The sequence below is a fragment of the Nematostella vectensis genome, chromosome 15, assembly GCF_932526225.1.
Source record: "Nematostella vectensis chromosome 15, jaNemVect1.1, whole genome shotgun sequence".
Classification (NCBI taxonomy): Eukaryota; Metazoa; Cnidaria; class Anthozoa; order Actiniaria; family Edwardsiidae; genus Nematostella; species Nematostella vectensis.
In genome coordinates this window covers 12,641,974-12,657,349 of record NC_064048.1, presented here as the reverse complement: position 1 = coordinate 12,657,349, position 15,376 = coordinate 12,641,974, and the positions used below count along the sequence as shown (strand labels likewise).

Here is a 15,376-nt window from a genome sequence, read left to right as displayed (position 1 = left end):
CACCAAAAGTGGGTCCTTTCTTATTGAAGGATTGGCAAATTTTGTATTATTATTTTTTATCAAAATCTATAACTTCAAACTCCCCCCTCCTTACTCAGGAAATCCTTGTTTTAAAGATATTAAAGGTCTTGCTAAACATAAGTCAGCCTCCCACATGTCTTCAAACCCTTAAAAATTGCATAAGACTGCTTACTCTACCCCAACCTATTTGAAAGACTACATAAGACTGCTTACTCTACCCCAACCTATTTGTACATAAGACTGCTTACTCTACCCCAACCTATTTGTACACAAGACTGCTTACTCTACCCCAACCTATTTGTACATAAGACTGCTTACTCTACCCCAACCTATTTGTACACAAGACTGCTTACTCTACCCCAACCTATTTGAAAGATTACATAAGACTGCTTACTCTAGCCCAACCTATTTGAAAGATTACACAAGACTGCTTACTCTACCCCAACCTATTTCAAAGATTACATAAGACTGCTTACTCTACCCCAACCTATTTCAAAGATTACATAAGACTGCTTACTCTACCCCAACCTATTTGAAAGATTACATAAAGACTGCTTACTCTACCCCAACCTATTTGAAAGATTACATAAGACTGCTTACTCTACCCCAACCTATTTGAAAGATTACATAAGACTGCTTACTCTACCCCAACCTATTTCAAAGATTACATAAGACTGCTTACTCTACCCCAACCTATTTGAAAGATTACATAAAGACTGCTTACTCTACCCCAACCTATTTCAAAGATTACATAAGACTGCTTACTCTACCCCAACCTATTTGTATACAAGACTGCTTACTCTACCCCAACCTATTTGTACACAAGACTGCTTACTCTACCCCAACCTATTTGTATACATAAGACTGCTTACTCTACCCCAACCTATTTGTACATAAGACTGCTTACTCTACCCCAACCTATTTGTACATAAGACTGCTTACTCTACCCCAACCTATTTGTACATAAGACTGCTTACTCTACCCCAACCTATTTGTACACAAGACTGCTTACTCTACCCCAACCTATTTGTACATAAGACTGCTTACTCTACCCCAACCTATTTGAAAGATTACATAAGACTGCTTACTCTACCCCAACCTATTTGTACATAAGACTGCTTACTCTACCCCAACCTATTTGAAAGATTACATAAGACTGCTTACTCTACCCCAACCTATTTGTACATAAGACTGCTTACTCTACCCCAACCTATTTGTACATAAGACTGCTTACTCTACCCCAACCTATTTGTACACAAGACTGCTTACTCTACCCCAACCTATTTGAAAGATTACATAAGACTGCTTACTCTACCCCAACCTATTTGTACACAAGACTGCTTACTCTACCCCAACCTATTTGAAAGATTACATAAGACTGCTTACTCTACCCCAACCTATTTGAAAGATTACATAAGACTGCTTACTCTACCCCAACCTATTTGTACATAAGACTGCTTACTCTACCCCAACCTATTTGAAAGATTACACAAGACTGCTTACTCTACCCCAACCTATTTGTACACAAGACTGCTTACTCTACCCCAACCTATTTGTACATAAGACTGCTTACTCTACCCCAACCTATTTGAAAGATTACACAAGACTGCTTACTCTACCCCAACCTATTTGTACACAAGACTGCTTACTCTACCCCAACCTATTTGTACATAAGACTGCTTACTCTACCCCAACCTATTTGAAAGATTACACAAGACTGCTTACTCTACCCCAACCTATTTGAAAGATTACATAAGACTGCTTACTCTACCCGACTGCTTACTCTACCCCAACCTATTTGAAAGATTACATAAGACTGCTTACTCTACCCCAACCTATTTGAAAGATTACATAAGACTGCTTACTCTACCCCAACCTATTTGAAAGATTACATAAGACTGCTTACTCTACCCCAACCTATTTGTACACAAGACTGCTTACTCTACCCCAACCTATTTGTACACAAGACTGCTTACTCTACCCCAACCTATTTGAAAGATTACATAAGACTGCTTACTCTACCCCAACCTATTTGAAAGATTACATAAAGACTGCTTACTCTACCCCAACCTATTTGAAAGATTACATAAGACTGCTTACTCTACCCCAACCTATTTGTACACAAGACTGCTTACTCTACCCCAACCTATTTGTACACAAGACTGCTTACTCTACCCCAACCTATTTGAAAGATTACATAAGACTGCTTACTCTACCCCAACCTATTTGTACATAAGACTGCTTACTCTACCCCAACCTATTTGTACACAAGACTGCTTACTCTACCCCAACCTATTTGAAAGATTACATAAGACTGCTTACTCTACCCCAACCTATTTGTACATAAGACTGCTTACTCTACCCCAACCTATTTGAAAGATTACACAAGACTGCTTACTCTACCCCAACCTATTTGTACACAAGACTGCTTACTCTACCCCAACCTATTTGTACATAAGACTGCTTACTCTACCCCAACCTATTTGAAAGATTACACAAGACTGCTTACTCTACCCCAACCTATTTGAAAGATTACATAAGACTGCTTACTCTACCCCAACCTATTTGTACACAAGACTGCTTACTCTACCCCAACCTATTTGTACACAAGACTGCTTACTCTACCCCAACCTATTTGAAAGATTACATAAGACTGCTTACTCTACCCCAACCTATTTGTACATAAGACTGCTTACTCTACCCCAACCTATTTGAAAGATTACATTAGACTGCTTACTCTACCCCAACCTATTTGTACATAAGACTGCTTACTCTACCCCAACCTATTTGTACACAAGACTGCTTACTCTACCCCAACCTATTTGTACATAAGACTGCTTACTCTACCCCAACCTATTTGTACATAAGACTGCTTACTCTACCCCAACCTATTTGTACATAAGACTGCTTACTCTACCCCAACCTATTTGTACATAAGACTGCTTACTCTACCCCAACCTATTTGAAAGATTACATAAGACTGCTTACTCTACCCCAACCTATTTGAAAGATTACATAAGACTGCTTACTCTACCCCAACCTATTTGAAAGATTACATAAAGACTGCTTACTCTACCCCAACCTATTTGAAAGATTACATAAGACTGCTTACTCTACCCCAACCTATTTGAAAGATTACATAAGACTGCTTACTCTACCCCAACCTATTTGAAAGATTACATAAGACTGCTTACTCTACCCCAACCTATTTGAAAGATTACATAAGACTGCTTACTCTACCCCAACCTATTTGTACACAAGACTGCTTACTCTACCCCAACCTATTTGTACACAAGACTGCTTACTCTACCCCAACCTATTTGAAAGATTACATAAGACTGCTTACTCTACCCCAACCTATTTGTACATAAGACTGCTTACTCTACCCCAACCTATTTGTACACAAGACTGCTTACTCTACCCCAACCTATTTGAAAGATTACATAAGACTGCTTACTCTACCCCAACCTATTTGTACATAAGACTGCTTACTCTACCCCAACCTATTTGAAAGATTACACAAGACTGCTTACTCTACCCCAACCTATTTGTACACAAGACTGCTTACTCTACCCCAACCTATTTGTACATAAGACTGCTTACTCTACCCCAACCTATTTGAAAGATTACACAAGACTGCTTACTCTACCCCAACCTATTTGAAAGATTACATAAGACTGCTTACTCTACCCCAACCTATTTGTACACAAGACTGCTTACTCTACCCCAACCTATTTGAAAGATTACACAAGACTGCTTACTCTACCCCAACCTATTTGTACACAAGACTGCTTACTCTACCCCAACCTATTTGTACATAAGACTGCTTACTCTACCCCAACCTATTTGAAAGATTACACAAGACTGCTTACTCTACCCCAACCTATTTGTACACAGACAATGTATCAAAAATGCTGCCCTCTGAGGTTGAACTGCTGTTAATACTAAAACATATAGTTCATCTAGTTTTGCTCATTTTTATTATTATTACTGTAGAAAACCCTAGTTCATTATTGTAGTTTCTATATTCGCCTCCCTGGAACTTTGAGTCTGTTTGCTTGCCACTCTTCAAGCTTTTTTCTGTTTGTTTTATATTGTGTTGTGTATAATTTTAAGTCTCTAAAAATAAATAACTAGTGAATATACATCTGCAGAGTATCTCCAAACAATGTGCACCTACTCCAGATGTGTTGCTGCATACTTTCGCATGCCCAAGCACATGGTAACAAGCACCTCCTGTCGACTGACAACCTAGAGAAGGTGTATCCGCTGCTGTCGTCTAACCTATCACACCCAGCACACCTTGTACGGCTCAACACCCTACAGATCCTGAGTGCCTTTGAGCAATTTCAGTTCACTCCATCAGAAGATGTAAGTAAAACCAATTGCATTAGAAATTGTTTGTGAGCTAAAGGATATAATCACTGTCTGTGAACTATAGGATCTAGTCACTGTTTGTGAGCTATAAGATATAGTCACTGTTTATGAGCTATAAGATACAGTCACTGTTTGTGAGGTATAGGATATGGTCACTGTATGTGAGCTATATAAAGATATACTGTGAAAATGTGAGAATGGTCATACATCAATCAATATAACTATGGGGTTTAGACTAAAAAAAATAAAATTATGTGGAAACCTCTTCTCAACAGAGTCAGTCTATAATGTTAATTATTATTATAAAGGAATCCCCAACACAACCCTTTCTTGGCCAATGTAAAAGTTGTTTATGATAATTGTAATTTATCATTTCTATTCAACAGAGCCCGAACCCTGGCCAATGTAAACTTTTTGAGATTTGCCTGGATGCGGAGCAAACACCCCCTTCTTTCCACCAATACCGTGACAAGCTGGTACGGCTGCGCAAACTCACCTACAGCTCTGCCTACCACCACGCCCTTCCAGATTTCTACCATGATGTCACAGCACGTTACCTGTTAGGCCAGTTGTACCTGAACTTTAGTCCGATTTGGGACCCTGTCATCGAGGTTATCAAGACCCATGCGCAAGGAAAGAACGTCAAGATCTTCTGGGAAGTGTTTCGTGATCATTTGAAAATGGCTGCAAATGAAGCAGGTGTGTTGATAGGCAGATGATAAGGCAGCCATCAAAGTTGTATCATTTGTCATTACAGACATATATTTTGCCTAGCAACATAAAGTTTTATACAGCAGTTTTTTATTTATTATTTGTTTGTTATTTGTTTTTTTTTATGTGTTTGTTTTTTGTTCTTTGTTTTTTATTTCTTATTAGGTTGTGATTTCCGTTATAGGAAATCACAAATTTGATAGGAGCTATTACAACAATGTCTGTATTCCTCAGCCTCCATTATGCAGGTTGCTATCTTATCTATTTATTGTCCTTTGTTTTGTTCTCAGAGAAATACCTCAGGCACGCTCAACCCTCAGAGACCGCTGAAACCCCTTCCTACACTGCGGGCTCAGCAGATGATCTACACTCCCTCTTCACCAGTCTCTTTTCGGTAGCAGTCGGGCCACGGGAGGATAACCGTACAGATCACACTAACTTCCGGTTCCTACTATGGAAGGCCATGGCAGAGTTCCCAGGAGTGGTGGAAATCAGATCACGTGACATTGTGCCTCTGCTATTGAGGTTTATTGAGTAAGTGAGCAAGTTTAATTAAAATGATTAAGCAGCTATTGTATATCCATCAAGGGCTGATATTATTCTAAATGGTCTAAGAGAGCCTAAGATGGCCTGGTGGAAACCTCTTCTGAGGGGGTTTTATGTGATGGTGCTAAGCAGAATCCTAGCAAACATTAATTTCTGGAAGTATATGCATGTGGAATTTCTCAACATACAGTGTTCTAAGAGGGGGAAAAAGCATATATATATATATATATATATATATATATATATATATATATATATATATATATATATATATATATATATATATATATATATATATATATATATATATATAATAATAATATAATAATCCCCTGATGAGTGGGCAACCACGAAACAGACCTGTAGGGAAACCTATGTAGTTTGTATTTTTCTCAAACCAACACTATACACCGCTCTACTTTCGAGTATTGAGCACTTTCTATGAAAGCCTTCAACCATCATTATATATATATATATATATTGTATTGTATTGTATTGTATTGAAGCAGAACCCCAAATTTGGTTTGTCGTGGCATAATAAGAAATTGGTTGGACTGAAGTCTTAGTACATAAATAAATATAGCATTAGATTAATATTTTGAGATCTCTTCTAATAATTTATCTTCAACTTTTTTTCTTTTTGATATTTACTTATTGGATATTTCCCTTCAGAGCGGAGTACATGTCCTCAGATGAAAACACAGCCCCTACACAAGACGTCCGCAGAACAGAACACCCAAGCCCAGCAGAGGACAAAGGGAAAACTGAAGGCACATTGAATGACATTGACAACGGAAGACCGGTTGATCAGGACGACAATAACACAGGAAGAGCGCTCGATCAAGGCGGCAATAAAACAGGAAGACCGCTCAATCAGGGCGGCAATAACACAGGAAGACCGCTCGATCAAGGCGGCAATAACACAGGAAGACCATTTGATCAAGGAGATGATAGTGTAAGGAAAAATCGCCAGCAAACCGAGGCATCAGGGAGAAGAGTTGATAAGGCCGACAACAAGAGACATCGAAAAGCAGCAACAAAGTCCCTGTGTGCCCATCTGAACTTGTTTGGTTTGTTCCATAATCCTAGAGCCCTCGCTAAAGAGACACAGGTATGGACCATTATTTTCCTCTTTTTCGGAAATAATTTGTTTTCAAATATTGGAAGTTCTGTGGCGCACACAAAGGCCGATGGGCACTGAGGCGAGGGTGAACGCCATAGATCTAATATTCCACAACAAAACATTTCCGAATTAGCCCCGATAAGACCCAGCAAGAAGGCTATCCTTTTTTTATCTTTGCTTGTGAAAAACAGCCACTTTATGGCGATCATTGCAAGTATTTGTGTGTTTTGGGCCTTCCTTAAACTCTAAATGCAATAGAAAACAAAGTACATTGCCATTACAGCTTTCCTGTAAATTTGTCTCCTAAACTGACCTCCACTGCAACCCAGTTTTACACTGCAAATGTGGCTATCAAACCGATCTATTTATCCATCCCACAAGTTCCTAACCAAAGATTGAATACTTTTCTTGCACTACAGGTTCGTAAAATCTATTTGAGCATGCTCACACATCGTGACCCCGCTGTACAGAAGCTTGCGGTCGCCTGTCTACTGACGTACAAGTTTCCATATATGGAGCCATACCGAGATCATGTGAACAAGCTGCTGGAAGACGAGAGTTTCCGGGACGAACTGGCGCTGTTCACTGTGGATGACGGGATGGCTGTGGTAGATCCAGCCCACCGTGAAGAACTGATGCCGATTGTGATAAGGTGTGTGGAACATATTAACTCATGTATAATGCGAGCTTGTGTATTATGTGCACCTGGATTTTCGAAGTCAAAAGCTATTAAATTTTCCAGAATCCTCTACGGCAAGATGCAGCGATGGACTGGTGCAGGGACTTCTGGGAAAGCAGGAATCGGTGCTCGTCGTGCTGTTGTACTGCGGTTTCTCGCGAGCTGCCCAACTGAAGAGATGGCTGTATTCATGGATTTGATTCTCGCTCCGTTCAAGCATTTCTCTTCAGGTAAACAGTTGTTTCAATTCTTAGCTTTACGGATCTTTCTTTAGAATAGCTTGGTAGATTTTTAGCACCGTTTAAGCAGCTCTCTTTAAATAAAAATATTTTAGCCAAATTTGTTGTTGCGCGACCTCCCAGAATCGAAAGTCCCTTTCTTCGTTTGGGAATAGCGTGTTGTCAATCAAACCGAACAATCAAAACCAGACAAACCGCCCCCAAAGCTTGTGTCTGACTACGCGCTATTCTCAAACGAGACAAGGATTTTGGATTCGCCGAGGTCGCACAACAACGTATTTGGCTGTAAGAGTGTATGAATTGCATTCGAAAATATATCGGTTTATATCCCAGTGATATATTTTTCCGCCGCTCATTGGTCAATACGGGTTACGTTCCCATTTTCACAGGACAAATATCAGTCAAAAAAGTCCAGCCAAAGTGATATCTGTCCTGTAAACATGTTTGTGCAGTTAAAACTCACTCTTCGTCTGCATGCGTTGCATGGATTTTTATCTTTCGCGAATGGTAAAATAACAGCCCGCGCTCGTGGCGTCATTCCAGTGCACGTCAGCGCGCACAGAAAACACTTTTCGCATTTTCAGTGTAGTCACTGGGATATAAAATAAATAAACTTCTTCTTTGGGTCACTGTGATATCGGCCGATAATGTCCGCGGATGAGGAATGGTCCTCAAAATCTCACAGTTGCCCTCAAAGCTTCGCTTCTCGGCCAACTGTTTATTTTTAGTACCGATTCTCATTCTTGGGCATTATCCGCCGATATCCCAGCCGCCAGAAAGAGGTTATTTACTAAATATTTGGAAGAAAACTTAAAAACAACGAATGAAGTCTGTTACTTGATAAGCAATATCCTTTGTTTTTTATGCAGTAGTGTAAAAGGGCGACATGAGTAACCTTCTTTAATGTGCATTTTCAGAGGTTGGCGTGCCTCCTGACAGTGTTGACCTATCCGCAGTCGTCCCGCTAAAGATACAACAAGGCTACCTCACTATGATGGGGCAGATCCTACACCAGTTGGGCGGGGCCGTCAGCAGGTTCCTCCCCCATCTGTTGCACATCTGCCTTGTGCTCCTCTACGCATGCGCACACGCATTACAGCATAGAGATCAGGTACTACATGGAAAGTGTTATCCTTTACGATTTGAGAAATTGATATCGTTACTGCAATTGGTGTCTTCCATTTTATTAGACTTCAGCGGCTTTGGCGAAACCTTCTATCTCCTCGAGATGATTTCTCTGTGTCTGTTTTTACTCTGCTAAACCGCCGTATCATCATCATTATCATTGCCATCATCAATAACATCATTTTCATTACCGTCATCATCAACAACATCATCATTATCATCAACGTCATCATAAGCAACATCATTTTCATTACCGTCATCATCAACAACATCATTTTCATTACCGTCATCATCAACAACATCATTTTCATTACCGTCATCATCAACAACATCATTTTCATCACCGTCATCATCAACAACATCATTTTCATCACCGTCATCATTAACAACATTATTATCATTACCGTCATCATCAACAACATCATTATCATTACGGTCATCATTAACAACATCATTTTCATCACCGTCATCATCAACAATATCATTATCATTACCGTCATCACCAACAACATCATTTTCATCACCGTCATCATCAACAACATCATTATCATTACCGTCATCACCAACAACATCATTTTCATCACCGTCATCATCAACAACATCATTATCATTACCGTCATCATCAACAACATCATTTTCATCACCGTCATCATCAACAACATCATTATCATTACCGTCATCATCAACAACATCATTTTCATCACCGTCATCATCAACAATATTATCATTACCGTCATCATCAACAACATCATTTTCATCACCGTCATCATCAACAATATTATCATTACCGTCATCATCAACAACATCATTTTCATCACCGTCATCATCAACAACATCATCATTATCATCACCGTCATCATCAACAACATCATTTTCATCACCGTCATCATCAACAATATTATCATTACCGTCATCATCAACAACATCATTTTCATCACTGTTATCATCAACAACATCATCATTATCATCACCGTCATCATCAACAATATCATTATCATTACCGTCACCATCAACAACATCGTTAAATCACTACCATTACCATCCGCATTATCACCATGTGCATTTTCATCCGCCATTATCAACTTATCCATTTGGTAACATCACAATAGCTTCAGCCGCTGTAAATGAGTGCACTTTTGCTGGGATGACAAAATGACAGTTGACAGGTATTCTCTGCATGTTGTTATCATTTTCAGGTTAACCCATGTTACATCTCGCTGCTGAAGTCCATACGACAGCTCGCCATCATTAGAATCGTGGACTTCTTTGAGATGCTGCCGGCCTTCGATTTCTCCACAGTGTGCGAGGACGTACTTAAGGCAGCTGTATGGCCACAGGTGAGCGTCTCCTAGCCAATCAGAAGGGACAAAGAGCTATTTAGTGTGTCTTAGCCAACCAGAAGGGACGATAAACTATTTCGGGTGTAAATTCAACATCAGTGCTTTTTGTTCTTTGTTGTACTTTTGTGCTAACATGGTTTGCCTCATCCTGGCTAGGGATTTTTCATATTTCATGCTTTGACTTTATGGCACAAGTGAGTCCATTCTTCTGGGATAAGGTCACTAAACCGGAGGTCCCGACTGGGCACATTTGATTTGTAGTCAAGCTCTGTTGTGCCTGCCGGACCAGTATAACCGATGGAAGTTATATACGGTTATACAACTACAACTTATTTGCTTTTCTTCCATAGGTTGAAAGTCTTGCGCAGGAGACCATTCAAAGCCCTTCCCCTCTACTTAAGCTTTTCCATTGCTGGAGCAAAAATCCCCGATACCACCCCCTACTTTCAAGGAAACCCGTCAACTGTCCTGACACGTCAATCATGAGTAACGTCTACGACTGCCTGAAAGCCGTGAATGTCAATCAGTCTGTTCTTACCATGGTAATGGAGATGACAGAAAATCTCCTTAGTGCTGAGGAATATGTGACTGAGGGTAGTGTGACGGAGGGTGGTGTGACGGAGGGTGGCGTGACGGAGGGTGGCGTGACGGATTTGATAATGTTTGGTTCTGAGCTGAGGTAAGATGATGCATGTCACTTGCAAATCGCATTTCCTTTGCAATCTGGTGAAATTACGCGTCCACCAAACTCGTGCCAAATTTGAATATTTGGGATTAAGCAAGGGTAACAACTGCGGCTTCGACGAGTAAAAAAAACGCTTCACTTTAGCGCTTAATGTTTGAATTTTGCACTAGCAATCATATTGAAAAGCGCTTAATCCTTAACACTTGCAATCATTTTTACAAGCGTTTACAGCTGAAATTGTTGTTTTGCAAGCTCCCAGTCTCCAAAATCCTTGTTTTGTTTAGAAATAGCGCGCATTCAATTATTAATTATTAGTATCAATATTTGAGGGAGGTTGTTGTTAGTTTACTGCGCACTATTCGCAAACTATTATACTACGTATATAGCGCATTTCTTGCGTGCTATCATTGAAATACTAAATAATACTCCTTATGCGATTTTGCGTTAGCATTTATTCAAGTTTTTGCACCCACGAATCCCCTGCCCTCGCTCAGGGAGTCTCTCAAGTCGCCATTTGCCATCCTAGCAAAACACCAAGTGAGCACGCATGCGCGGTGCTTTACACAGTCAGATCTAAACATAATCAACTAACCACACCTATGTGCTGTGTTATATTGATAGCATCAATACCTAGCTACCGCTACCACTAGAGCCCTTGTCAGGGTTCATAATTGTTTTTTAAATCCGCTAGATTTTACCGGCTTTGTGGATTTTGGTGGGAAAAAAAGCCTGCATACTAAAAATATGCGAATGGGATACAGAAAAAAAGAGCCGGCAAAGACCAGAAAACAGCCGGCTATCGCTGGTAGCCGGCCACTATCTTAAACCCTGCTTGTTCCGAATTTCAAAAACTGCACGTACAGAAATAAACCTATATTCATCTTTTAGTGAGATCTAAGTCCAGCTCTGCGCAGTATTCTATAAACCTATATTTATCTTTTAGTGAGATCCAAGTCCCCAGTTGTGCGCCGTCTCCAAGCTACAGCACCAAGCTCGTCCTTCCTCACCTCTCCTCACTCCTCGACCATCTCCGGGCCACCGTCAAGACCCTCAGCAAATCCTCCAAGAAAAACGGTCTCAAAAGATCCGCTCTCCCGAAACTAGAGCTGTCCGTCTTTTCAAAGATCAGTCCCTTCGTGAACACCGCTGAAGACTCCGAGTCTTTGATCAGACTTTTGTTACCGTTCCTGTACATGCGGCAGCGAGAAGAGACGGAGAACAATACGCTAAGGACCATCCAGAACCTTCTACGGAACGTGGAGAGTCCGAGCTCGTTTTCCAAACCACTTGGCAGGCTTTTCTCCCAGCTCAACGCTAGAACCTCCAGGCAGTCCTTGTGCGAGGTGTTCCAAGAGATCGCAAAATTAGAGCCGCATTTTGAGGTCATTGCTTCGATCGTGGTGGATATGAACTCATGGGATCCAAAGCGAATCGAGGAGCCGAACTTCCAGGCTCGTGTAGGAGCCTTTTCGGCTGCAAGTTGTTTGGTGTTGAGGGGGACTGGTGTGGAGGGTGGTGAAATGCAAGAGGACACGGTTTCTCCACCACAAGTAAGCTTGATACTTTCTTCACCTCTTGATAATAAATTACTTGCTTTTCATGTAATGATAGTTATGATGACGATAATATGGTTTATTCCAGCTTTTTCTGCCTCAAAGCTGAATTACAGTTTAAAGTCGGCATATTTATCAGTTCAGAACGTTGAAAGCGTTTAATCTTTCGTTTAATCGAGTGTCTTGAAGGCGTTTTACTTGCAGTACTATAGCGCACCACTCTTGCATTCTTCTTGTTCTCCTGTTTCTCGCTCGTGTTGATGTATCGTCCTGTAGCGTTGCTCTATTCCAATCCTGCACACACCCAAGAACCATATATGGCAATTTCTCTGATTTCTAAGAGATTGTTCTACGCTATTCATGTGTTATCTGCAATTTTTCAATTATTACACGAACCATGTCTTATCGGTCCACTGTGAAGACAACTAAACCAATGTTTGTTTGCCATAGGTCCTCCCGGTTGATAAGCTTCTCCCCTTGCTACACAACTGCCTGTACTTCATTCACCGAACGGACGACCTATCCATCCGGGACAGCGCGGTCAGCGGTCTTCATGCCATCATAAGGAGAGTGGCGGCCAGGGAGACTGAGTTCGAGGATGTGATCGTCAACTGCGTTCGGCCCTCTGTTAAACTAGCCCTAAGAGCCAAGAACGAGGTACGGGCAAATATTGATTATGACGAATGTGTATCAATCCATATCTAATGTATATCGATCCATTTCGACTTGATGTTAATCCATTTCGATTGTATATCGATCCGTTTCGTTGTCGTACAGGCTGCTCGCCTTGAGTTCCTGGGTATTCTGTCCTACCTTTGTCAGCGGTTTGACCGACCATGCTTCACAGACATGCGCAGTTTGTGTGACAAGGACCCAGAGGCAGACTTCTTCGAGAATATGCGGCATATCCAGGTATGGGACATGGGTGTGGCATATCCAGGTAGGGACATGGGCGCGGCATATCCAGGTATGGGACATGGGCGTGGCATATCCAGGTATGAGACATGGGCGTGGCATATTTAGGTATGGGACATGGGCGTGGCATATCCAGGTATGGGACATGGGCGTAACATATACAGGTATGGGACATGGGCGTGGCATATCCAGGTATGGGACATGGGCGTGGCATATCCAGTATGGGACATTTAAACTAAGTTCTCTTTTTATGAATCTCCAGCTTCATCGTCGCATTAGAGCTCTGCGCCGCTTAGAGACTTACTGCCAGGGCCGTACTCTCACACCAGCCACCTTAACAAGCTACATGTTGCCCCTAGTTACCAGCTATCTCCATGACTACAGCGCTGCTAAGGACCATAACATTCTTACGCAAGCTATAGCTACAGTTGGCGCCATCGCGAGGTGCTTGCCTTGGAGCAAGTACTCAAACCTTCTAAGGCAGTACCTGAAGGTTTTACAGAGACAGACAGAGAAACAGAAGACAACCGTGCGGTGAGTACTTGAAGGTTTTACAGAGAGAGACAGAGAAACAGAAGACAGCCGTGCGGTGAGTACTTGAAGGTTTTACAGAGAGAGACAGAGAAACAGAAGACAGCCGTGTGGTGAATACTTGAAGGTTATAGTCAGACAGACAGAGAAACAAGAGACAGCCGTGCGGTGAGTACTTGAAGGTTATAGTCAGACAGACAGAGAAACGGAAGACAGCCGTGCGGTGAGTACTTGAAGGTTATAGTCAGACAGACAGAGAAACAAGAGACAGCCGTGCGGTGAATACTTGAAGGTTATAGTCAGACAGACAGAGAAACAAGAGACAGCCGTGCGGTGAGTACTTGAAGGTTATAGTCAGACAGACAGAGAAACGGAAGACAGCCGTGCGGTGAGTACTTGAAGGTTATAGTCAGACAGACAGAGAAACAGAAGACAGCCGTGCGGTGAGTTCTTGAAGGTTTTACAGAGAGAGACAGAGAAACAGAAGACAACCGTGCGGTGAGTACTTGACGGTTTTACAGAGAGAGACAGAGAAACAGAAGACAGCCGTGCGGTGAGTACTTCAAGGTTTTACAGAGAGAGACAGAGAAACAGAAGACAACCGTGTGGTGAATACTTGAAGGTTATAGTCAGACAGACAGAGAAACAAGAGACAGCCGTGCGGTGAGTACTTGAAGGTTATAGTCAGACAGACAGAGAAACGGAAGACAGCCGTGCGGTGAGTACTTGAAGGTTTTACAGAGACAGACAGAGAAACAGAAGACAACCGTGCGGTGAGTACTTGAAGGTTTTACAGAGAGAGACAGAGAAACAGAAGACAACCGTGCGGTGAGTACTTGAAGGTTATAGTCAGACAGACAGAGAAACAGAAGACAGCCGTGCGGTGAGTACTTGAAGGTTATAGTCAGACAGACAGAGAAACAGAAGACAGCCGTACGGTGAGTACCTAGAGCGACCAAAACATATTCGGACAACACGCACATTCTATGACACACCTATCTTTTTATGCCGTTATTTGACAGACTTGTGCCATGCGTCTTGTCTTCTTGCAAACTATGCTTGGTAACTTGTTGATGTTGTGTTCATTATTATAATTATATTCCAGTATTGTTGTTGCCCTTCTGAACGCGTTCCATTTCAACTTGAGTAACCTGAAGCTAGATGTAAAACCAAGTCAGACCAGTAAGTTTGCTATTACCCAAGTTGTGTGGGCGACTTGTACTAAGAAGAAATCACGTCACCTTTTGGGGGGCAAACACGCTTGCGCATCAGCTTTTGATGGTAAAATAATGACAACAAATAGCAACATGTTCAGCGCTTACGAATCAGCCAAAAACTTCCTTTTCATTTGCCTAGTTTCATTGAAAGCTTTTATTAATTTTTATCGCGCTCGCTTGAAAACCACAGCCATTTCTATGTTTATTATGGTGTAGCTATGTCACTCAAAAAGTTACGTGATTTATGAGTGCATTTCGCCTATTCCTACTGCATTTAAAAGATAAGATTTCAATGGGAAGCCAAGAGCAGGTAA

The 15,376-nt window shown here is 41.3% G+C and overlaps 1 protein-coding gene across 2 annotated transcripts in view; it reads left to right on the top strand.

Annotated features, from left to right (window-relative positions):
- LOC5504480 (small subunit processome component 20 homolog) overlaps positions 1 to 15,376 on the top strand; it is a 41,329-nt gene that overhangs the window by 5,416 nt on the left and 20,537 nt on the right. For both annotated transcript variants that reach the window (XM_048722629.1, XM_048722627.1), the window contains exons 6-19: positions 4,176 to 4,392; positions 4,785 to 5,097; positions 5,400 to 5,643; positions 6,328 to 6,766; positions 7,198 to 7,430; positions 7,521 to 7,687; positions 8,614 to 8,807; positions 10,018 to 10,158; positions 10,512 to 10,840; positions 11,790 to 12,396; positions 12,850 to 13,056; positions 13,177 to 13,311; positions 13,577 to 13,848; positions 14,951 to 15,027. In XM_048722629.1, the coding sequence (XP_048578586.1) occupies positions 4,176 to 4,392; positions 4,785 to 5,097; positions 5,400 to 5,643; positions 6,328 to 6,766; positions 7,198 to 7,430; positions 7,521 to 7,687; positions 8,614 to 8,807; positions 10,018 to 10,158; positions 10,512 to 10,840; positions 11,790 to 12,396; positions 12,850 to 13,056; positions 13,177 to 13,311; positions 13,577 to 13,848; positions 14,951 to 15,027 (3,575 nt within the window). The remainder of the gene's footprint in view (positions 1 to 4,175; positions 4,393 to 4,784; positions 5,098 to 5,399; positions 5,644 to 6,327; positions 6,767 to 7,197; positions 7,431 to 7,520; positions 7,688 to 8,613; positions 8,808 to 10,017; positions 10,159 to 10,511; positions 10,841 to 11,789; positions 12,397 to 12,849; positions 13,057 to 13,176; positions 13,312 to 13,576; positions 13,849 to 14,950; positions 15,028 to 15,376) is intronic.